Genomic DNA, 24,415 nt, shown 5'->3' with positions numbered 1-24,415 from the left:
AGGAGAATCGAATTGGATATCACAGGGGGCTTATGGCAAAACATGTGTATGAATGTGAAGTTGTGCTCGCTGGGACTCACGGAAAGATAGAGACAGATTAAACTTCTTAATCGAATTTATTGGACGCCTGAGAGAATGTGTAACAGAGGGTTGTTGGAGAGTGCAGATTGTTGGAGATGTTCATGTGAGATTGGTACGATGGAACATCTGCTATGGGATTGTAGGCTGGTGAGACTGTTTTGGGGTGAGATTGGACGTGTGTGTGATGAAGTGATTGTTGGTCTCCCGGTCTTGGATTTTAGTGTGATCATATTGGGGAGTGATGAGTCTTTGGATGATCTCACTCAAAGTGAGAAGAAGTGGTTGTTCAGAGGGGCGATGACGGGTAAAAGAATTATATTGAGGAACTGGAAGAATGCTTTGACATTGAATGTGGAGATGTGGTTGTTTGAGATGCATGAATTGGCAAATATGGAGAGAGTGATGTATAGGAGACTTGGTAAATTGGCTTTGTTTTAGAAAATATGGGATAAGATTTTTGCAGTTGTTTTAAATTGACATTATAGTTGTTTGGTGGGGGGGGGGTAAGAGATGTATTTGAGATGTTGGGGATTTAGGGTATTGTATATCTCGCTGTGTACATAGTACTGTGCAGAATGTTGTGCTTTTCTTGTGTTTTTTTCATGTGTTATTTGATATACGCTGATTGTATTGGGATTTGTTATGGATGTTGTGTAAATAAAGTTTTGTTTAAAAAAAAGAGAACGCAGAAACAGGCAAGAAGCATCTCTACAGCATCAGTGATTCATTCATCGCAATACTGACTCACACTGTTTAGGTTTCAGCTGCTGCATTCAATTTCTACTGAAATATGGACACCAGTGCAGGGGATGCCACCCCTTCCTTTGTGACACGCGTTCATTTTGTCTACCACACAGCCATCTTACATGGAGTGCTGGCAGGACACTTGGGGGCTCATGTTAGTTAAATTTGTAATTTGACGGCGGGGAGCTGTTACGTTTGAACTGCATCATAAACGGCAACATTTTCATTATTTGCCAGGCTTTGCCCTGCACTTTTGCACTTCGCCATGCAAAGTGAGCAAACGCTGCCCGGCTTGCTCATATGCCAGGCAGCGTTTACTTTTAATTCTGAGTGTTGTGAGTGGCTCTTGGCACTCACAATTACACTTAAACCCTCTCTGACATGCTCACATGTCAGGGAGAGTTTAATTTCGATTGGGAAGACTGCTTAACATCAATTGGGAATATAACTTACCTTGCACACATGGTAAGCAGTGTTCTCAGTTGAAATTAAACCATCCACGACACACAAGCATGTTTGGGAGGGTTTAATTGTAATTGTACACATCCCGTACCATGCACGTGTACAATGGATCCCTATGGGATTCGTTTGCTTTATGTTGGTGCATAAAGCAGGCAGACCACATAGGGATCTCCAACATTTGCTTCGGCATGAAAATCGATGCCGGCACAAATGCTGGAGCATTTTCTATGGTGATATGATGATATGATAATTTATTTATATCGCGCTCGTACACAAGTGTTTCAGAGCGTGACAAGGCAAGGGACGGGTACAGGGGAGAACAAAAACGAATTTACTAGGCCCAGTGACAATGAGAACGCGCAAGTGCAAGGCAAAGGGGAAAAGTGCATGGAAGGGGGAGAGTGGAAAGCGCGGAGCAGAGAAGAACATATAAATAATAATAAATACAAATAAATAGATAATAGAGGCAATAAACCGTGGTAGTGCAGCCAGAAAGTGCTGTGTTTAAGGCAGCAGACTGGGTAAGTCTGATAAGTGCAGAACAGAAAGAAAATGGGGGTGGCCAGGAGGCAGTGCAGGAGGGTGGCAGGGTGAGCAGGTACCTGGGCCCAGCGGACAGAGGGTAGCCAGGTGCATGGTGGCAAGAGAGCCGTTCAGCAGGGCAGAGGGAGAGCGAAGGTGGAGGCAAAGAGGAAGGTCTTGAGGAGCTTCTAGAACCGGAAATGGTTCTCCTCAAGTTTTAGAGTGGCAGGGAGGCTGTTCCAGAGGGAGGCCCCAGCCGAAGACAGAGATCTACCCCCAGCATGTTTCTTTGAAAAACAACTGAGAGTAGCATACATATGATGGATAATGAGTCGTGGTGTGAACGGAAGGCTTTTATGATAAGCACCTTGGTGTCCGCTTTTCTTTGTCCTAAGTAACAATTTTTTTACCTTTTCTGAGGTCCAGATAATCCTTGCCTGGGAGGAATTGGTTGAATTTGTCGTGGGGTGCCTCTAGTCCATTATGGATTTTAATATGGTGCTATACGGCTCTCGTCTGTGAGCTGAATGCCACCTATCTGGTGAGCGGGCCAGATTTGTATACCAACGTGTGCTTTTCGGTTTAATTATTTTTAGTATTACTCCTGCTTCCAAGTACTGTGATTATAGCTGCTATTATCACCAAATGTAACATATGAGATGTTGCAACTTCAGAAGGATGAAGGACTAAGACGCCCCTACAGGGATTCAAACTTGAAAAGTGCAGGCTGGCCTTAACTTGGAGGTGAGTGCTTAACTTGTGAGCTATTCACCCTCTCCAAACATTTGATATACTACAAATACGATCATACATTTGAATATGTCGAAACACAATGATGTAGGCTTTTGTCAGAACCATAATATATATGCATATATTTTTAATTGTTTTGGTTGAGTAATTAACCTTTCAATATTTATCGATTTGCATGAATTATTATATTTACATTTGTGTATTTACATACATTAATACATTACAATGAATTACAATGAATTGTTGCATTACAATAATGAGTAAAGAAAATAGTGAAAACAGGATAAGAAACCCAAGTGAATATAAAAATCAATTTGTTAAAACATGTGTGTCTAGTTATACAAGTTTTGCCTGTAATTTAGAGCTAAACACAAATTGGTAAAAATAAACAGTTTATAGAACATTTCCAAAGCAACAATTCTAAGAAACGATTGCATTTAAGCTCCTTTATCATGTCCATCAAAGAGGAAGATTTTCTAGTTATTCAAGATTTAAATGCTGAACACATTTTGCAATTGCAACCTGGACCATTGTGAGTTTAGTCTGCAGTCATTTTAACCACAGTGTTTCGATATTGTACGAAATTACTGAGGGCAAAGAGTCTGAAGCCCAAAAGTCAAACCCCTATTTGTTCGAATATATATATGTTGGGGGGGTAAAGTTCATAAAAAATATATAGGGGTAAGGAGGGGGTATGTGGGGGATCTGCGAACAAATGGGAAATAAAAAAGTTTAAAAAACAGACTTTTGGGACTCTGATTTTTGGATTCGGTCATTTCACGTATATCCCAGTGTTTCTGTTGTTATGGTTTTAAATTCTTTGGAATACGGTCTTAAGTATATATCCGCTCGCGTGTCAGCTTAGGACATTCAGTTAGTAGGTGTTTCAGATTTTCAGGTTGTTCTAGAGAATCTACAGATATTATTGCAATGTGAAATTTTGCATTGTCTTATTGAAACATTTTGTACATAGAAAGTAATGATGGATGAATATGAAAGTTTTCCATATGTGGCCATGATTATTCTGGCCAGTGAGATGGACGTTTTGAATTTAGATTGCATTTCTAATAAGTAGGGCACATCTGATGGATCTTTGTTAATGTTTATACCCAAGTATTTGTATTCATCCACGACTTCTAACCTCTTACCACTAAGCAGCCATTTAAGTGACTCTGTCTTATTTTTGTTCCTTGGTTTGCAATATAAGACCTTTGTTTCGGCTACATTGATTTGCAGGAGATTTTGATTTGCGTAATCACCAAGAGCAGATAAAAATGTTTGTAAGCCTCTTGGCGTTTTGGATATTAAAAAAGGTCATCTGCGTAAAATAGCCATGGCACAGATGCTGTACCTAGACGCAGCATGGTCAGAAGTTATAGAGGTGAACGCGTTATTCATATCAGCAATAAAGAAGTTGAAGAGTGTAGATGCCAACATGCATCTCTGCTTCAAACCTCTATGCGTATTTATGGGGGTGGATAACTTTCCATCAAGTGTGAGCCTAACTTGGATTTATCACCCGAATTTAACTGAGATACAAATTGAAGAAGAGAGAATGGACAGGCGGCTTTTGCCAATTTTGGCATCAACCTGTGTCTAGATATGGAGTCAAAGGCTGACTTAAAATCTATATATGCCATGTAGATTGGCTGTTTGGTTCGCTTGATTTCTATCTTTTATGGCAGTTGTTACGGTCAGAGTAATGGCCGTACCAAGGCCTGGCATGAATCCAGTCTGGTGAGGATCGTGTTAATCATTTTTAAGAGTCCAGTTGTTAAGATCCCTAAGGATGAGTCTTGAGAATAATTTACCCGGGACGTCCAATACGGCGATGGGGCGGTAATTACTCAGTGATTGGCGATTGCCCTTTTTAAAGATTGGCACAATAGTAGATATCCGCCACGATGGAGGATTTTTTGAGTATGGATGAATTTCGCAAAATTTTGATAAAATATTTTTGCCCATAGGTCAACATTGGATTTCAAGGTAAGATTTGTTAAGCCATCAGACCCAGGAGCTCTTGATGAGCTTAGTTTGGCTGTATAATAAAGTATATCTCCCAAATTGAAATCAAGCAATAGTCTACTATCTGGCAAGATGGTAGATTCAAGATCTTGCTCTAGACACGCGTAAAAGTCTGAGAAATGCTTAACTCATGCCTGTTCAGAAACAGCGTTTATTTGCAGAGATGCTTGTGAGTTATGAGTAACATGATTTAACAGTTGCCCGATGGCTCCTGATTGTTTAGATGCAATAGTTCAGAGCATTTGTCTGCCATCTTGTTGGTACATAGAGGCCTTTCTCGCTCTTATCCAATTTTTATATTTTTTCCTTAGTTGCCGTATTCTAATCAGACAATCTTTTACTGGTAGATTTCTGGTTTGTCTAATGGCTCTATGAAGAGCAGTCTTGTCTTGCGTGACTATTAGCTCAAACGCATGTTTGTGTCTAAATTGGGGTTTACCTATTTTTATTGGACGTTTTTGGAAAAGTTGCAACATAGGGCCCCTCTAAGTGATCTGCAAATGTTGAATTAAAAGCCTTAGATCGCAGGCAACCATACTTTTCCTATGCTTAATTCTCACCTGTGGGACAGCCACATTATTTGACTTGGCTAGCAAACCCCTGCATCACCAGAACCTCTGAATTCTCAGAAATAAACACAAATCTTGCAGGCTGAATTACCTTCTTACCTCCACGAAAACGATGGAAAACAGAAAATCTTCATAGAAAGGGGGCAATGGGATGCCCCTAAATCACTCGGGAGAGGAAGGCTACATATACCTGGAAGGATAGGTGCAACCATGTTTTGATAGTATTACGTATTATGTAAAACAAGCACCGGGGAAGACAACGGTTATTGTTTTTGTGCATGCAAGGCATAGGCAATTTGCAGACACCGCAATAATGCAAAGATGACATCAACTGGCACATGGGGTTAGTACTTGCGCATTTTATGGCAGTGCCTGGTAAATTCTTATCTAGTGACCATGCAAGAGCCAAAACTGCTGGCTTTTGCTAGTGATTGTTTTAACGGTTATATGTGATATAATTGCTGGAAAAACATTGAGGGTTGCTCGATATTTTTGTTAAAGGCACTGAACAACCTCCCTAACATATTTTGGAACTGATACAATTTATATAAGCAAATTCCAGCCCTAGAATATTTGGGGAAAGTGTTGGATAGTGTATTAAAAAATATATTGAGTCACCCTCGCTTTTATTTCCGGCGATTATATCACTGGATTATTTTATTTGACAGTAATTCAGTGCCAGGAACTCATGCAAGGACATACATAGTGATTATAAATCAAGTGGCTGAAGACACACTTGGTTAAGATGTTTATTACAGTTCGTTTAGAGATTCAATCAAGCCATTACCTTTTAGAAGACCGTTTGGAAATAACACTTCCATCCCCTTAAAAGCACAGAGCTAACTAGAAAAGATTCTGGAGGTGGGTAGGGGTTTTGGATGTAAAGGGTCAGGTAGTGTGTGGGAATGGTCAAAAGGACTAACATGGCCATGGGCGGCCAGTGGGTGGGTAAATAGCCAAACAACCTTCATAGACTCTGTGTCCCTCCTCGCATCCCATCTCTCGTCTGTCTTCATTTTTCATGCTAACAGCTATGGCTTATTGGCAGCACTTACAGCACCACCTAATAGCCAAAATTTGAAACAAACAATGGGCGGCTCTTTGATGCAGGCAGACGCATTTTCTCAGAAGTTGACAACCTACAGTTCCTTTGGCAGTGGTACCAATTTTAATTTCTAGGAGCCACGTGTGCAGCACCAACAGACACACATAATTGTCAACTAGATTGACGTCAGCAGAGGTACTTTTGTCAAGTTTGCATTTATTAGCCAGAAGCACTTTCTATGCTGGGGTTTGCAGTTCTGTTTTACTATAATTACCACGGGATTTTATACGACCATGGGCCTCATTTGCAACAGGGTTTTCAATGGACTTTTCCCAATGAAAAGACTATTTTATTTATTTTTATTTATTTGCATTTTTAAAGCACTCACACAGCCCGGGGGCATCGAGGCGCTGTTACAGGAATATGTCTTATTTGCGTATTTATAACGCGCTTAATACCCAGAGGTTTCTAAGCAGGGACCCGGGGATCGAACCTGTGTTGCTTCGTGCCGTCTTATTTCCAAGGCGAGCACATTGCCGCAGAGTTGTCCTCCCGGGATAACACTCTTTTTCTAAATCAGGCCCCCTTTGAGGAAGTGATGAAACATTAAAAAAAAACAAAAACATGGCCGCATGATAATGATTCTATTCACAAGTGGCCATGTGGCAGGCATAGGTTAAAGGTTACACGAGAAGACCCTAAAAGCTGCTCTCTGGCGTCTGGGCTATTTATACTTTATGGTCCACCTGTGTGTGCAGGGTGACCAGATGACTTGGTGTCATGTGGACACCACTTTTCCAGTTTGAGCTTTCACTTCAGAAATCATTGGTGCCCAATGTATTTAATAAAAGTGATCAAAGATTAAAACGTCTGTGAAGCCTTAGTTTGTAAAATAAAAGCCTGGCGCTCGTAAGTGGGCGCCCCATTGATTGACATGTTGGCATCTAGTCACTCTGTGCATGATGTAAAGAATTCGCTGAGGCATGCTATGTAGTCCTTGCTATTGAGTTTCCCTGTATGTACCACTACACAAGTAAGGTTAGTAGATGACACATGTCATAGGGAACATCCAATTCAGGCCCTAGGCTTTGCTTTTACTTTAGGGTTGCGTTAGCCCAGTCACTTCAGCTGAAGTGACTCAAGACTACGAATCCCAGAATGCAACTGGTGGTGAAAGGAAAGAAAGACCGGGATTTCAGCACGGTTTCCGTAATGATATGGAGTCATCGGCTAACTGAATTTACAAGTGGCCTACCAAAATATATCATAACATATAATGCAATGACTCCATGTACCATGGGCGAGCGAATCTACAGACAGTAATCAGAAGACGAAGGAAGAAAACAGAAGGATTGAGTCATAATTCAGAGGCTGTAAAATGCATCTTGGTAAAACTTCTCTTAACGGCCATCCTTTATTAAGCTAAATGTTATGTATAGCACTCCTCTGCCATTTCCACGACCTGGTGGCGCTGATCACAGTGCTTTGGCTGTCTTATATCATGTTTGAGTAGCTCCTCCAATCTTTTTTTCCTGTAACTTTTGGCATTTGTAGTCCTGCATTTACAGAAATAGCGGCACTGCAAATTCCATAATGCAACGGTGTAAACAGAATCAGAGGAGTACTCACCGCTGTCATAGGACGCTCTGAGCTCTCTGACGAATCAGGGAAGCGACTGGCGCCAAAAATAAGAGCAATGACACAGGGTAATACTGTGCTGCAGCGACAGCAGGCGTCACATGATGTTCCTCCCGGATATATTTGAATGTACTTTTTGAGACTAGTTTAATTAAGGCTCGTGGCAATCACAGACCCAAGTGAAGGCCAAAAAAGCAACCTTTGCGCAGCTGTGCCAAACCCAGCTCGGGCTGGCCAAAAACAACAAGGCTGTTTTCAAGTTTCTTATTTAAACAGGCAGCGAACGACAGCTGAAGCCGCAGCAGATTTTTCGAATGCTTCTCTCGAGTGTTGAGGCAGGAAGGGAAATGAGAAATGCCTTAGATATGTGTGAACTGCCTGGGTTTGCCACCCGGCAGCCCCGAGGTCCCTTCTACAGAGCCCGCTTGTTCGGAAGCTTTATTTAAAGCACAGTCAAGGCGCCTGGTTGGGAACGCGCTGAGGTGCAGGCTGGCCGCCCTGCTCAATGGACCTGTTGCAAGAGCCGTGATGAAATGAGGATTTCCCCCAAAAATGCCAAACAAACCCAGCAGCAGACTGCACACAAGAAACCGAATGCTAACCTACCTATTAGTGTGAAATGGCTATGTGTGCAATCAAACAACAGGTGCGGTACAGACATCAAAGTGCTCTTTGAGCTGCTTGTCCACAGCACTTTGGAAGAGGCTGTTAGCTGACTAGTCTTAAAACACAACTCTGCGCCTACTGATCCCACTGGAATCTTCAACCTGTCACCAACATGCATGGAACAGCTCATACACTGCTGGTTGCATATATTTATATATGCAAAGTATAAACCCTAACTCCATACCCCTACAAATGCAACTTTAACACTTATTCTGAGTTTATGGTTGAATTTGCAGTGGTATACAGTGAGTGTGTGTGCAGTGATGGTGTTATTCCCACTCTTTGTACACTTTACTTTTTGTTAGATTAACCTTAACTCTTGAGAACAATGTTTTTATATACATAATTTATGTGTTTGTTAATGAGCAGAACAGCATATTGGGGTACGTTTTATAAGTGAATGCAGTGAACTACCTAGATGACACCCAGGTTCTCATCACGTTGTCAGGACACTACGCCGATGATACCAAACTAATTAACATCTACTTGGAAACACAGGCATGGATGGCGGCACATAGCCTCTGCCTTAATGATGAAAAAACAGAGGTCCTGATTGTAGGCACCCAAGCTCGCCTCAACAAACCTGACCCACAGTATATGTCCTTCAACATTGATGGAAACACAAAGTTGCAAAGGAGATAAAAACGCTAGGCGTTTACCTCGATTCTACCCTATCATTAAAAAAACAAGTGAGCGCTACCGCATCATCAACAGCTTACACAAATAAGCTAATCAATGCCTGTAAATCTTATTTATCCCCTACATTAGCTGACGGTTAGCTAGAGCTCTAGCACTCTCCAAATTAGATTACTGCAACACTCTCTTCTCAGGAACCGCCAAACTGAATCTCAACAGACTACAAGTCTTACAAAATAATTCCCTAAGATGTGCACTAAACATCCCCAGATCCAGCCACATCTTCAGCCACAGACAAAAATCTAACTGGCTCCCAATGCGCAACAGAATCTCACTTCGCACTCTGGCAGTCACCCACAAATGCATCTCCAATGCTGCACCCAAGTACCTCCCAGACAAGTTCTCCCTACACCAAGCTACCCGATCCATCAGATTGTCCCACACTCACCTCTTCACAGTTCCCAGATTCAGCCTCAAAATTTCAGTTGGAGCCAGCTTCCCTGTACAAGCTGCCAACCTCTGGAACTCCCTACCCCCTCCCCCCACCATCAGACTGGAATCATCCTTCAATGCCTTCAAAACCAGCGTTAAACTCTGGCTAACTAACAAGCCTAATAACTGAGGACTCCCAGGGATCCTGCATCACAGCCCCATTGTTCTATAAGTATTCCTTTGATCTCATCCTAACTGTACTTATTTTGAAGGTCAGACCTCTATGTAACCCATGTCGACCCTTCCGCCATTGCTATGTATGTCCTCTTATGTAATTATTTTGTAAGTATTGTGTCCTCTTATGCAATTAGTATGTAAGTATTTTAAAGACCAGACCTCTATGTAACCCAGGTCGACCCTTCCGCCATCGCTACGTATATCCTCTTATGTAATTATGCTTTTTGTGTGTAACATGTTAAGTTCTCCAGCGCCCAGTTACCTCAGGGTTAGGTGTACAATACAAATAATAAACAAATACAAATGTAATATGAGTGTTTGCCACCTGAGTGTATTAGCCTATGATCATTTGGCATATGAGCCATAGGCTTTACATCTAGTATTTGTGCACAATAGTTTTCATACATATTTTAGCATACATGTACGAAATGTAAATTTTCTACATGTACCTGTACATTTTGTATAGAAGCTGCACATTGATTCTGAGAGTGTGTTGTAATGTGCGTTGTATGAACATCTAACATAAAAGAGCATGTTGTGTAGCAGCAAATGGCGTAAGTGTATGTGTTGTAAGACAGTGTGCCGTAAGTAATAAGATTGCACGTCATCAAAGCGTGTTGCATTACAGCTTGTGTCTTAAGAGTGTGTGATGTAAGAGCATGTGGCAAACTTGTGTGTGTTGCAAGTGTGAGTTTCATAAGAGTATGCTTTGTAAGAGCATTTGTCCTAAGTAAGAGCATATGTAAGTGTGTGTGTGTCCTAAGTGTGAGTGTAGTGATACCAGTGTAAGAATACCTGGTATCGTTGTGTCTGTCATATGTCTGCATGTGTTTGTGCCATGTCAGTATCATAAGAGTGTGTGTCATAAGAGTGTGTGTTATAGGAGAGTGTGTTGTAAGTATGTGTCATAACGGTATGTGCTAATAGAATGTGCAGTTAGCGTGAGCGTCATACGAGCATGTGTTGCAAAAATGTAAGGTGTGTGGCGTATGCGTGTTTGCTGTGTGTCTGGCATCTGAGTGTATGACTTATAAGTGGCGTTAGAGAGTTTGGTATAAAATCATAGAAATGCATATGTCCTATGTGCTTCCTATATGTATGAAAACGTGCGTTAAAGTCAGGTTTGTCTTTGATGTGAGTTTTCAATATGTACAAGACGTGTGTATGAGTTTTATAGTTTGTACATCTCCTGAAAACTCACATGACAGTCAATCCTACCTTTTGTGCGACTTTTCAGATGTATATTAGCGTACAAGTTATGTACATCTCCCACGCATAGAGTTCATACATAAAATGCACATTCATTCTACTAATATATTACGTCCTTCCTATATGTATGAAAGCTCACATTAAAGTGAGCCCTAACTTTGATGTGAGTTTTCAATATGTGTAAGAGGCGAATGAGCTTTACATCTCCTGAAAACAGACACCAAAGTAATTCCTGACGTTGATGAGTTTTCATACGTATAGAAACTTACATGTGCAATAATTACATCTTCTACAGTTACGTGTACAGTTCGTATCAAAGATGCACATTCGTTCTGCGCTTGTGTCATGCATAGATATATTTTAAACCGTTACTATCTCTTCAGTCGATTTTCAATTTTATTTCAGGGCGCCAATTCCTGATGAGATCTAGGTGCATGCCAACAATTAAGGAAATCTAAGTGGCCAATTTGTAGATATTTGGCCTAAATGTGTTTTTTTTTAACCTATGAGAAAACCCCATGTTAAAAGCTGTTCAAAATGTGGTTGAAGTAACAGTTTTTTAAAATATAAACTCGACGATCATTTCGGAAATTTTCCATGCAGCAGCAGATTCCTTGATATTTTATTGTGGTATCTTTTCAGAATTTTCCATGCAAACCTTCAAAGTTATTAGCATAAGTTATTTTCTGGAATTCCATAGACAATTTCTTATACCTTAAATATGCCATGTGCTAGCGCAATGGTATACATATGGGATATATGCACCTTTTAAGAGAATTCTGGAATCCTGCCAGCCAACAGGATCAATGGCTTCCAGGAAAAATTCACTGGTGTAGCCATGGATGCTGACACTTGTCAGGATTCTAACTTTCCTGCTTGATCATTGCTGTTCCCGCATGTTTCCCCCACTCTCTTCTCCCCTCACATCTACTCTTTCCTCAGCTCCTATTTGGTCATTAACCCACCCCTCCCCTACTCCAGAACCCCGCACTGTGGCTTCGCTTCCTGACAACAGCATTCAAAAGGGACTAGTGCTGGGAGGTTGCCGAGCATCTGTTGTTTATGACCATTATGGGTTGGTGGTTCCCGCTTTTAAAATTTGTGGCTAGCCACATATACAGCGGCAACTACATACATGGGGATAGAAGAGATGAGGGAGCTGGCATGTGAGGGACACAGCCTAAAGATGTTGTTTAGTTCTTGGTCTTCCATGGCAATGAGCATGTCCATGCTAAAGCCTATGCGACTTCCCTCCCTACTTGCCCCTCTCCTCCCAAACCACACCCATTGCATACTCTATTACTGTCAGTTGCATGTCTCACAGGCTCATCAGCAAGCTTGTTATGTGCAGGTGATTGACATCATGGGAAACTGAAGTGGGATCCAAAAGGAGGGTCAATCATTGACACCCTCTGAGGTGCCTGCACATCACCATCCATCCCTGGAAGCCTGTGCTGGCAGGTTAAACCCTGTTGTTTGTTTGTTTTTTATGACTATTTGCTTGGTTTTATGGTGTTGGGTTAGAATGGTCTTTACATTAAACTGATAGAGCTTTTTAAAGCACGTCTGAGGACTGTGCAGATGATTAAGGAGTTGTGGGCAGCTGTGAGCAGATTGGATTTCTATCACGTACAAACACACACTGCTCACACTGCTCACTGTCTGTTATGCACAGCCACTGATACACAAACTGCTTCCTCAGACAGTGACCACACCCACACTGACTACCCAATACACTGCTCACATACACACACTGTCTCCCATGCACACTGGCACACAATGACAACATTAACAACGCCCCACTTACACTTCTTGCTACACACACCCCACACTTGCAGTGCTCAACCAAACACACGCACACAGACTGACACCTTATACACATGACCCACTACACCCTACCTGTACACACACACACACAATGCTACAAAACACACTAACACTACCAACCAAACTCACTGCCCACTCACACATTGTCCCTCCCACAAGGGAATTACACTAATGGTAAAAGGCGCTCTACAAATGTCTAATAACATAACATAACATAACACACAATGCCATTAAAAACGTGCCCCTTTACACACACACACACATATACATTGCCTCCACACACTGCCCCTCCACACTCATCCTCCCATGCACTGCCACCCACACACAATTCACACACTCACGCTGCCACTAGTTACATTGCATCCCACACACAATGACTGTCCCACAGTTCCCCATATACATTGCCACTCACGTACACTGTACATCACCACAAACACACTGCCCCATACACTGTACCCCTAACCCACACTGAACACAGACACACACTGGCCCAACATATACTGTCCCCAGACACACACTGCCCCTCACAAACTCTGCCAACACACACCACCTACAAAGTGTCACTGCACACACACTTCTCCCCACAAATATGCTGCCTACCCCCACACAATCACACACACTATTTGCCCCCACAAACAGTGCCACCCCAACTGCCCCCACACACACTCACCACATACCCACACACACATACACCCCCAATTCACACTAATCTCCACACACGTTACCCACAAACTCCCACTGCCCCCACACACACCCACCCTACGGCTGAAACACACATGCACTCAGTGCCCACATATACAAATACTGCCCACACAACAAACATTGCCTCCCCACACACACACACACTGCCCTCCCACACACACTGCCTGATGATATATATTGACCTCAGACACAGCCTCCCACATTCCCCCACTACACACACCATTCCCCATCCTTACTTCCCCCACGGACTTTGCCCCTCCCACACACACTTTTCCCACACAAACACACACTGTCTCCAGACCTGCACACACTACCCTCACACAAACACACGCAAACCCTCCCACACTGGCCCACACACACTGCCCCCAAACACGCACACATACTGCCCCCCCACACACTTCCCCCCCACACACACTACCCCCACACACACACACTGCCCCCACACACACTGATTGTATCTGTACCTTGCATTTCAGGGAAATTCCTGTTAATGGCTTGTGTCTCTGCACATTTGAAATCATTCCCTGGCGATGATACAAGTGCTTGGACATATGTGGTCAATATCTGTCAAAAGGTGCGACAAGTTCAGCCTTTGATGGTAAAAACCTGTCTAATATGTATACAGTGCCTATTCAGAAGCCACAAATATTGGCTTTGCCAGTGCTTGTTTCTCTGCACCCTCAGCCTTAATGCTTACGGATGCGGGCAATGAGCCCTCGTATGGTCCTACAGCCCTTCTTATGTGCCCTTGCTTTGTTCTGGCCCATAAGCCAGGTTTCTGGGCACATAAGAGCCTGTATTGTCTGCAGTTGTGAGCAGTAATGAAAAAACATAATGCCTAATATGTGCCTCCAAAGGTGCCCATCATTCTCGACAGCGATCAACCAGCAGAAGGACACATCCACGCAGGTCTGTGTCCTTCTGCTGGATGATTCTGCTTTTTGATTTTACCATCAAAGGTTATATTGTTTTTGGTTGGACTAGTGACCTCCCAAAGGGATGTAATTAAGCTTTAGAGACCTAACCCGAGGACCGTACCGCGAGTTATGGACACTGAAGACCGAGTTAGCAATGTCATTTAATGAGGTTTACAGGGCCATAAGTCCTGGTATACCGCAAGGGGGGGGGGGGGGTCCAGAAAGCTATTATGACCCTTTAAGTGGGTTGAACGGGGGTGGAAAAAAAGGCAACCTGCTTAGAGTGGTTGCAGAGAACTGCCTAGTTCCCAGCAATCGTATACAAAAGTAATGAGGAGGGAGGGGCAGGGCTTAGAAAACAGCCGGACCACCTATGACAGATGCGGCCCGGTGAAGACTGCAGGCTAAAAAGATAAGGAACGTGAAGAAATGGGTGGGTGATATTGGTACCTGGGCTGTGTCTCTAAGGTGCGAGGAGGAGAGCAGCACCAGGAGGTTGGTGTAGCCATCAGCCCCCACCCTGAGAATGTAAGCAGTGGGGGAAGGGGACAGTGATTTCAGTGCTTGCGCTGCATCTGTTTGGTGCGGTCTTGGCAAGGAGGAGTGTGGCGGTGGCAGCATGCTATCAGTGCGGCCTACCTTGATGAGAGAGGGCGCTGCTCTGAGAGCGGTGCTGCCAGCGAAGAGACCCCAGGGGAACTGCGAACATTCCCCTGCATTGGCCAATTTCAGGGATCCATAATTGCTCATATGGCCCAGAAATTAGCCAATGGGGTAGTGCCATGTCATGCCCCCAGGATAGAATATTCAGTATGTACCTTAATGAGGTACAGCACCGATTTCGACCTTCTAGGAGTTCAGAAATGGCTCTGTGCTCCATTTGGGATACACTTAAAAACAATGCAGATGTAAACTCATGTGCTCATCCTGCGAGACATCGCAGCCCCTTTTGACACCATCAGTCACGAGATCCTCCTAAAAAGACTGGAAGATATTAGTATTAAAAAAACAGCTCTACAATGGATCACCACCTTCCCCATGGGTACAACAGAAACTACTACCATGGGTCCCTACAATTCCCAGCCTCTCCCACTTACCTGCAGTGTACCTCAAGGATCCACACTCTCACATCTACTTTTCAACATCTACATGACATGCCTACTAGACCTAATCAATACATCTGGTATCTCCTGTTACAACTACGTGGATGACACACAAATAATCAAACACATTTTGTGAACCACCCATCACCAAATGACCCAGACATTAAAGACTGCCTGGCACGGGCACATGCATGGATGACAGCAAACTGACTAAAACTCAACTCAAACAAAACAGAACCGATGCACTGTAATCCTACAGGTTCTAACTCCACCACAATCCCTTGGCATGATGAGCTGGGCCCTTGCCCAAACCCGTCAACCACAGTAAGGAATCTTGAAGCAACCATGAACAACACCCGTATTCTTGAGCCACAGGTCAAAGCCATCATCATAAACTGTTTCTCCCAGCTGAGCATGCATCTTACCCTACTTAAAATTCACCCACAAGGCAATGGCCATCATTTCTCTAATACTATCAAAACTAGACAATGCAAACAGCCTCTATCTCTGACTCCCAGATGACCTACTGAGGAAACTTCAAAGAGTTCAAAATGCGGTGGAAAGACTACTTCTCAGAATAAAGCGATTTGAACATATACCGCCAGCATTATGTATTCTCCACTGGCTACCCATCAGAAAAAGGGTTAATTTCAAAACCTTGTGCAGGGCCAATCTATCATACCATGTAGGAGGTCCTTCCTCATTCAGAGGTAAGTTCCAACACTGCACTTCTTCCAGAACATTTAGGTCCAGCAATGCTGCACTAGTACTAGTCCCCAACTTCAACAAGAAATGGCAAGGAGTATTCTCTTTTTCAGTTCTGGCAAAAAAAAAAAATAATATGGACCACACTACCCAAACGTCTCTGCCTGGAAGTGAAACATCTGACTCTCAGGAAACAGCTAAATACTTGGCTTGAAAGAAATGAAAAATAATAACAGCCAAGCACTGTGCATCAGAAACGTAGGATCATTTATGACAAGACAAGCAATTTTGAAACACTTAGCACTACATCTAAGGGAAACAAATGCGATTCATGGACCCTCTGCTTCATGACACTTGTCTGCACCTTAATCTCAATGACATCTTCAATCAAGAGCCAGGAAGCAATAACACCCTCATGCATCCCTCCCTCGTCTCTATTCTCCCCCTCATCACTAAAATCATGTATTTCACCGCCCATACTCCTTCAGATGGCCTCCAGGACTAATGTACTTTATATATTCAGACCCTATCCATCTTCTATCAACAACCATCATGTGAATTTTTGCTCTCTGCTATCTGAAGGCTGCCCATATGGCTAACCTGCATGGCTAACCTGCCCAGGCCAGTACCAACCACAAACAACATAGAGATTTTCATATCAGCACACAGATAACGGGTACTTCCGACCTGCAGCCATCAACCCCCAAGGTTTCTGCACCTGCCTTCCCACTATCCGACTAACACACCCTGCCCTCCTTTCTTACACAGCTATGTACAGGGAGGCCAACCTTATTGGCAGAAGGGCGCTATATAAGACCACTTTACATTAATGTACAGTCAATATTTCTTATGACACATGTCTTTTGTTACAGCGCTGAAGGAGTAGAGGTTTTCCCAAAATGGTGGAAAGTACTCGTCTGCATGGGTGTCTCCAGTTAGGTGTGAACAATACGGTTCTCATTAGCAGAGGGCGGGGAGTGTCTGTGTAGAGGATTTTTGTGTTGAAGAGTAGTTCTGTGGTTATAGATGACTTAAAGCCTGTGACCTCGGGGTGTATTGTATGCTCTTGTAACCCACTGTACAGTCCTGGAGTAAACGCCATAGATCAAAATGGGTAACTTTGTAAGTGGTGCGAGTAATGACGACCTAGTCTTGAAACCTAGAGCAATATTGACTGGTGCGTGCAGTACTGCGCACGTACTCCGTCTCTGCAGGATACGTAATTTGGTCACATGACCCTGTTTTGTCTAATAAGAAAGATAAAAAGGGGTTCATTGTGACCTCCCCATAGACCAGAGGTCTTCAAACTGTTGGGCGCGAGAGCCCAGCATGATATGTAAAAAAAAAAAAAAATACATATTCTTTTTTTTTTTTTTTTTAGATTGGAGGAAATGGGCAGGGAAGGCTCACATGGTCAGACTGGAGCAGACAACTGTCTCAGACACCAATGAAAAAGTGGCCTGCAGTTGCAAATGGATATTCATTCCTTTAGTCAAAGACTGTTTGAATAGCACCCAAGGGAAGGTTTTTTGTTCAAATGTAAGCAAATTGTGATGTTAAAAGAATATTTATCTATGGCATAGACCTACATTATGCACTGGAAAAATGCAGTCACAAATTAATGTATGAAGCCCCTTTAGTTACAAATAAACACATGTGCAATGTTGGGCGTGTGATGCGTTCTTCTACATGAGATTCATATGAGAAGTAAGGCAGCCTAGTAAAAGAGTAGATGCCCCAATGTTCGCATCGGCAGCCCAGTGAAGTGCAATGGGGAGGATGAGTATAGGGCCATGCACGCCTTTCCCGTCATGTGGCCACGAATGGTTCCCTGAGACGCACACTGCACCTCCATCTTCATCAACATACATCTGGGCTGATTCAATGGAAGCTGTTAATGGGCCATAGGACCACGCAGGGATATAGACAATGTTGCATGCCATCCACGTTTACTTGTGACAACACCAACAGAAAATAGGGTGCATACGACATGCGGGTGCCTGCCCCCTGGGACCCTCTGCACTGCTACATTCATGTGTACAGGCCTGGGCTCTACTGGGGTGTTGCCAGATCTGAAGAGGGCCTCGAAGATGAACAAACATCCATCCATTCATTCATTCATTGGAATCACTAGTTAGAAGGAAATCAGGGATTAAAGTAACAAAAAGTAGGATTTAAATTTAAAGTACATGTTTGCTTGCCTAAAAATTGCTCTAGGTTCGAAGAACCCACTCTATAAAATTCGTTCACTTCCAAAGTCCAGAAGTAGTAAAATAACCACCCCCCCACCTGAAAATCTTATCTCGAGTTCTGTGATGAACAGTACCATACAAGCGCAAACCTGGAGACCGAGTAGGCCAAGAGATGGCTGGAGAAATGGCCCACTCCATCACCCTCCCCATCCTTAATTTATAGGATGTATTCGGATTCCACTGAGCACGTTTATAATCATGCCGGCACTATAACCTTTCTTTTTCAGCTCCCCCAAAACTTCAATCAGAATTGAAACGTATTCTAGGTCAATCATGTGTCCAAACCAATCAATCACACGTGTTCACTGGGGGTCTCTGGCTTTGCAGCGAATTGTGTTCATTTAAGCTTGACTTCAGTGAAGTCCTCCTCCCAAGGAAAGGCTTAAACACCTTCTGTTTCCTCGTGCGCTTTTAAAATACAAGTGCACAGCATGTTTGGTGTGGTGGAAAGCAGATCGCTTTCAAAATCGATCAGGGCAGGCTCTGCTTTGGGATCTCTCCTGCAGAAGGATGTCACGCAGGAGAGCCTCCATCAGGGTATAAAACGGGTATCAAAGTCCAGTTCCGAGAGTTAGTTAAGCGGCCAGGCGATTGACACTGGTTGTAATTCCGGCTTCCCCCTAACCACGCTACGTGATCCTCTGCAAAATGCCCTCTTTTCCACGTTCCTTGCTGGCCATATTGAACCTAGCACCGCATGTTAAAATGACTCTCCAGATTAAACGATTTTTTTTTATTAATCCGAATGCCTTCAAGCAAAAACGAATGCAGTTCTTAAAACATATGCCCTGGAAACACACTGTTGGACGTGCACCAATTTACATATACAGGGTGACCTTCAACGGATTCAATTAACCTGTTTTACATTTCAGAGCGTTCTTTCAATGGATGTGTACTTCGTGTCCCAAACTATGGTGCATTTTAATGAACTGCACGAAAGCCGGCTTTGCTGGTTGGAATGTAAAAGCGCCTCTTTTTTCTTGGAATCAAAGGGCACTCTCTCTCTATCCGCAGAAAGACCTCGCGCGTGCGATATTCAGGTCTGTCCCGGCAGTAATAGATAGCAAGGGGCACTTACTGTGATGGCTTGCAGCCTTTCCCTCAGCAGTTCCGCCTCCTCCATTCTAGACACCGAAGGCAGGGCGCGCCGGGATGCAGCGGCAGCACGGCGAGCATAGGCTGAGCCCCTTTCCCGCAGGACTAAAGTTCGGCGTGGGGCTCAGCTCCCGGGGCAGAGTGAGGAGGGGAGACGGGCGAGGACCGTGCGAGGCAGTGGCGTCTGAGCAGATGAGCCGGTCAGCCCAGACAGGCACATGTGAGCGAGCAGGGAGTGCTGTGGTGGCAGCAGGCGCACTCCGTGCTGGCGAGGCTGACACTTCTGAGCAGCAGTGCTCACGCACGCCCATTCGCACGCTGCCAGCCCTTGCCTGCAAACTACACGTATCAAAACATTGCCGTGGGTTAACCCGCGCGTCCCCGAAAGCACGCACACGCGCCCACACACAAACATGCACAAACCACACACTCACTCATTAGCCCTCTCCCCCGCCCTACGTTCTTTTGATGGAGTTTTCGCGGCATGCATTTTGTATGCATTGGAGGACCTTGGTTTTCATGTATTCTACAATAACTGAACATCAGAATCACCAATCAATCGCTAGATGAAATGTGCCTATACGACTGCATTTTTTTTTAAATAGACATGCATGTGCTTAACTTCTTTGCATATGGTATTGCAATGTGAAGAATACACATGGATGCATTTCTACTCCACTTAACTGGATTGGGTTGTAGCCATTTTTCATTAATGCGTTTTCTGTGGAGGTTTGACTTTTCAGATTGAGTCATACACATTTTGCCTAACATGTTTCAATTGAGTTTTCATGCATATTGTCAGGATAGTTTTTCATGTGGTTTGGTGCTTTTGAATTCACCTTAACTGAACAGAGTGCTAGTTTAGGCATGGAGGAAGCATGGTACATTGTTGAAAAACTAAAGCTGTGATGGGAAGAGGTGTACACCACTGCCTAAATTGAAAGCTTATGGTCATGAGACCTGGGCTCAAATCCTGGCTTCCAAACTGCACTGCACCATTTGATCTTGGGCAAATCACTTTACTTTAGAGGGCCTTATTTTCCTTACCTGCCAACATCAGCATCACATGGATGTGATTATTTTAAGAGTTATGTTCCACAACAAAAATCACTCATGCATGGTTTGAAAGACTACATTGTTGCTCATGAAACCATGTCATGCTATTAATGCACATGTTAATGATATTGGCCATTCATACTGTTCCTTTCACGAGTTCAATTGTCTCTGATCTTACTCAAGGCAATGGCAATTGTGAGCCATGATTCCCTCCATCCAGGTAATTGAAGTAAACTGTCCTACAATGTTATGTGATGGTTGGGATGGATCAGTGCTCTGAAGCCACCAGTGTGAAGTTCATCCAGAAATGTATAGTACATGTTTTAGGAGTGTAGTGGTGTGACATTTCATACAGAAACATGGTCAGTGCTGCAGAGCCCGGGCTGTGTTCTGACAGTTCTGTAAGACTCTAGCAGTGTGAGTCTCCTCCAGCAATGCCTGACAGCCACAAAAGGTCCGAGCAGTGTGAGCTTTCTCCAGCAATGCACTGTCCAAGCTGTAGGACTCAAGCGGCGTGAGCCTCCTGCAGCAGTGCTCTGTTGTGGATACAGGACTACAGCAGTTTGAGGTTGTTCCAGCCTTGTGCTTGTAGACCGAGCAGTGTAAGCTGCTATCAGACGTGCGCGGTCTCCTCCGAAAGACACCTCAGTGTCCAGCACTATAAGCTTGCTACCGCAGTATGCTGATAATGGGCAATGCTACCGGGCCGCCCCAAGCGAGGCCAGGTAACTGTTGTGACATGGCAGCAGGGTCAAGAGAGGAGCAGCAGCCCTCCTACAGGGTCAGTGCCCCTCTCTGCTCCTCGGATAAGGGAGACAGTCAGCCGGGTATGGCGCATCAAAGCACAGGAAGGGTGAGGTAATAAAAATACCTCACCCTTCCAGGAGAAATATGGGAGCTTTGCCCCCAGGAGACCCAAGATGCCTAGGCAGGGACGTACAAGGGGGCCCCTCCTGGGGCAGAGGGGCAGCTGCAGCTGGCCTGGGGGTTGGTGCGCAGCCCCCCACACATTACAAAGACCCAGGGCCTTCTCTGGGCCCTATATAATGAGCTGCTTGCAGCTCCGAAAGACACAAACTGTCGTCCCTGCACGGCGACCCAAACAGTATAGGGAAGTGCGCTGTGTACTCAGCGTCTTCCTGCTCTTTTTCGTTTGCTGTGCACTGAGCATAGTTTCTAGCTCAACTGGGCGTTCGCCGTATACGCGGCGTCACTGTAATTCCCCCCCCCTTCTCGCTCGATGAAACATTGGCCCTCATTACAAGTTATGCCGGTAGCCATGCCGCAATTTGCGGCATGGCTGCCGGCAAAACCGCATCCGTGTCCGTGTCCTCGGAATGAGGACTTACCGGATGTTATATATCATATGCTATTTTCACGTGCGTTCCGTTCCACCTGAACACAGAACGCTTGTCCTTTCGTTCCACTACGGAACAAATTGCTCATTCCCTCCCCGACTGCTCCAGCCTCCGGGGGCCCTTAAATAAAGCTCACATTTACCTCAATCTTTGTCGCACTTTATTACATTTGGCGACGAGGCTCCTCTTCCCGTGACACCCGGCCCCCGGAGCTTCAATACCATGCCCACCCTGCCTCCGGCAACAACTACGGTCTGACGGTTTTTCCCCTCTTGCCGCCGCCCCCCCCATCGCCCCAGTCTTGCCATCTGTGGGGAGGAGGCCGTCCGGCAGGCCACCCGGCAAACTCCAGGTACCTGATCGAGGCAAAGAGGTACAATTTTATTTATATTTTATGTACGGCACTGCATTGCATCTTACGAGCGCTGTCCAACGGCCGTTCGAGGAAAGGACCTCGCAACGTGCCCTGCGTGCGGCCATTTTGTCTGGGCCAGCCCCAGTTCTTCATACATTTCATCAGCTGTCCCCAGCGATCGCCCCAAGGCTGCACACCACGACGCCCCCGCAGGTCGCAGGGGGCAGAGAACAACATAAAGAGACCAGCCAAGTTTTTAGAGAACACTAAAAAAAAAAAAAAAAAAAAAAAATGTCTCTCTCTGGAAAAAGCATATAAAGAATTCCCGGCGACCACAACAACGCCACACACATCAACGTTCCCCGCAAATTCAAAAATAGTGAATTTCTAAACTTTGAGACTACAAGTTGTGCAAACCATCATCTCAAACATGCAGAACGTGCCGCATCCCACCAAATTTCTTCCTTGCCCCGGAATCCCAACCTGCCCCTGGGAGCAATGGCTGGACAGCTTCCAAATATACCTCAGGGCCATTGGCGGAAGGAAATTTAGCGACGACCTTAAGGAAGCGACCCTCCTGAACTGCTTAGGAACCGAGGGCCTCAGGATATTCAGAGCGCTCCCCGAACCTGACAGCACAAGTGGAGATAACAACCGGAAGTTCGACGCTGCATTAACAAAGCTCACCAAGCATTTTGGCAGCAAGATAAATGTTGTACTAGAAAGATATCAATTCTTTTCTCGGAAACAAACGAAAGGTGAGCCTGTCGACGCATATATTCAGCCTCCCTCAGAGTACTCATGTCCACGTGCGAGTTCACAGGTGTCAGTGACGAGTACTTGAGAGACCAGCTTGTCCTCAATGTAGCAGACCCTCGCATACAGCAAAAACTATGGCAAACAAAAAGTACCTCGCTCGACCAAGCCACTGAGATAGTGAGGAGCATGGAATTCGGGGACCATTGTATGAAAGAGAGGCAGGTCCTGAAGGAGGGTACCGGAGTAGAGGTGAAATATGTAGAAGGCAGTTCCGACTACGAACAAGATAGGGCATTAGTAGCGGCTGTAAAAAATGCCCCCCAAGATACCAGGAGAAGTTCTAAAAGAGGTAGAACATCAGTGTACGATAATCAAAATTCCACGAGTTGTCAAAAGTGCGGATGGTATAAACGCCATGTAGCTGGGAGGATGTGTCCGGCCAACAATGTTGAGTGCTATAAGTGTGGCCAGATAGGCCACTTTGCCAAGCTCTGCCGAAACACCCGAGGGAGACCACGCGGATCTAGCAACGGCAGCAGATGACCCATCAACAGATATGGGTCCGTCAAAACTGTGGACTATGAGCAAATGTCAGACAGTATGCTATCTGTCAATCAGACGCACCCACAGGTACAGATTCTCACAGTCACTTCCTTCCAAGAGGCGAATGGTCCATGGGTTAACATGTACGTCACTGACATACAATGACATACCCTTAAGAGTGATGGTAGACACCGGATCCCCATATACTATGGTGGATATTGAAACCTTTGTAAAGGTACTTTCTGGCAAGATCCAGGACTTACGGAGCTCCTCAGTGAGAGCCACTGGGTATGGGAAAACACCCATTGACATCATGGGATACACCTGGGTCGGGACAGACAAACATACTGTAAGTTGTTCGTATCAAAGAACGGATCCTCCGTAGTAGGATGGGAAGAACAGGCAGCCCTCCAAGTGAGAATACATCCCGGAGAAGATATCCCCATACTGAGTGTGCTCAAGAGCGATACCGACATCAAGGCTAACTTGGCTGAACAATTTCCCAAAGTGTTTTGCGATAAGATCGGATTGCTCAAGGGCTTCCAGCACAGAATAATATTGAAAAGAGGTGCTGTTCCGGTGGTCCATCGGGTGCGCGGTGTGCCCTTTGGGACCAAGGCGGCACTCAAGGATGAACTCACGCGCCTGTGCAATGAGAACATTATACAACCCATAGAGAGTTCTGAATGGCTCGCCCCCATCGTCCTTGTAAAGAAACCCGACAATT

General features: G+C 44.6%; 1 protein-coding gene across 2 annotated transcripts in view; it reads right to left on the bottom strand.

The window, feature by feature from the left end:
• The window catches only part of PALMD (palmdelphin), a 311,657-nt gene extending 291,698 nt beyond the window's left edge, over window positions 1–19,959 (bottom strand). Inside the window, exon 1 of one of the 2 annotated variants that reach the window (XM_069641537.1) lies at window positions 19,601–19,959. In XM_069641537.1, coding sequence (XP_069497638.1) covers window positions 19,601–19,645 — 45 coding nt within the window. In that variant the 5' untranslated portion in view covers window positions 19,646–19,959. The remainder of the gene's footprint in view (window positions 1–19,600) is intronic. The other variant, XM_069641536.1, reaches the window with a different exon arrangement.
• Window positions 19,960–24,415: the final 4,456 nt, after the last annotated feature.

This window comes from Ambystoma mexicanum, chromosome 1q, assembly GCF_040938575.1.
Source record: "Ambystoma mexicanum isolate Mex_15411 chromosome 1q, UKY_AmexF1_1, whole genome shotgun sequence".
In the NCBI taxonomy this organism is placed as follows: domain Eukaryota; kingdom Metazoa; phylum Chordata; class Amphibia; order Caudata; family Ambystomatidae; genus Ambystoma; species Ambystoma mexicanum.
The sequence above is the reverse complement of the archived record's forward strand: the minus strand, read 5'-3'. Positions and strand labels throughout refer to the sequence as shown.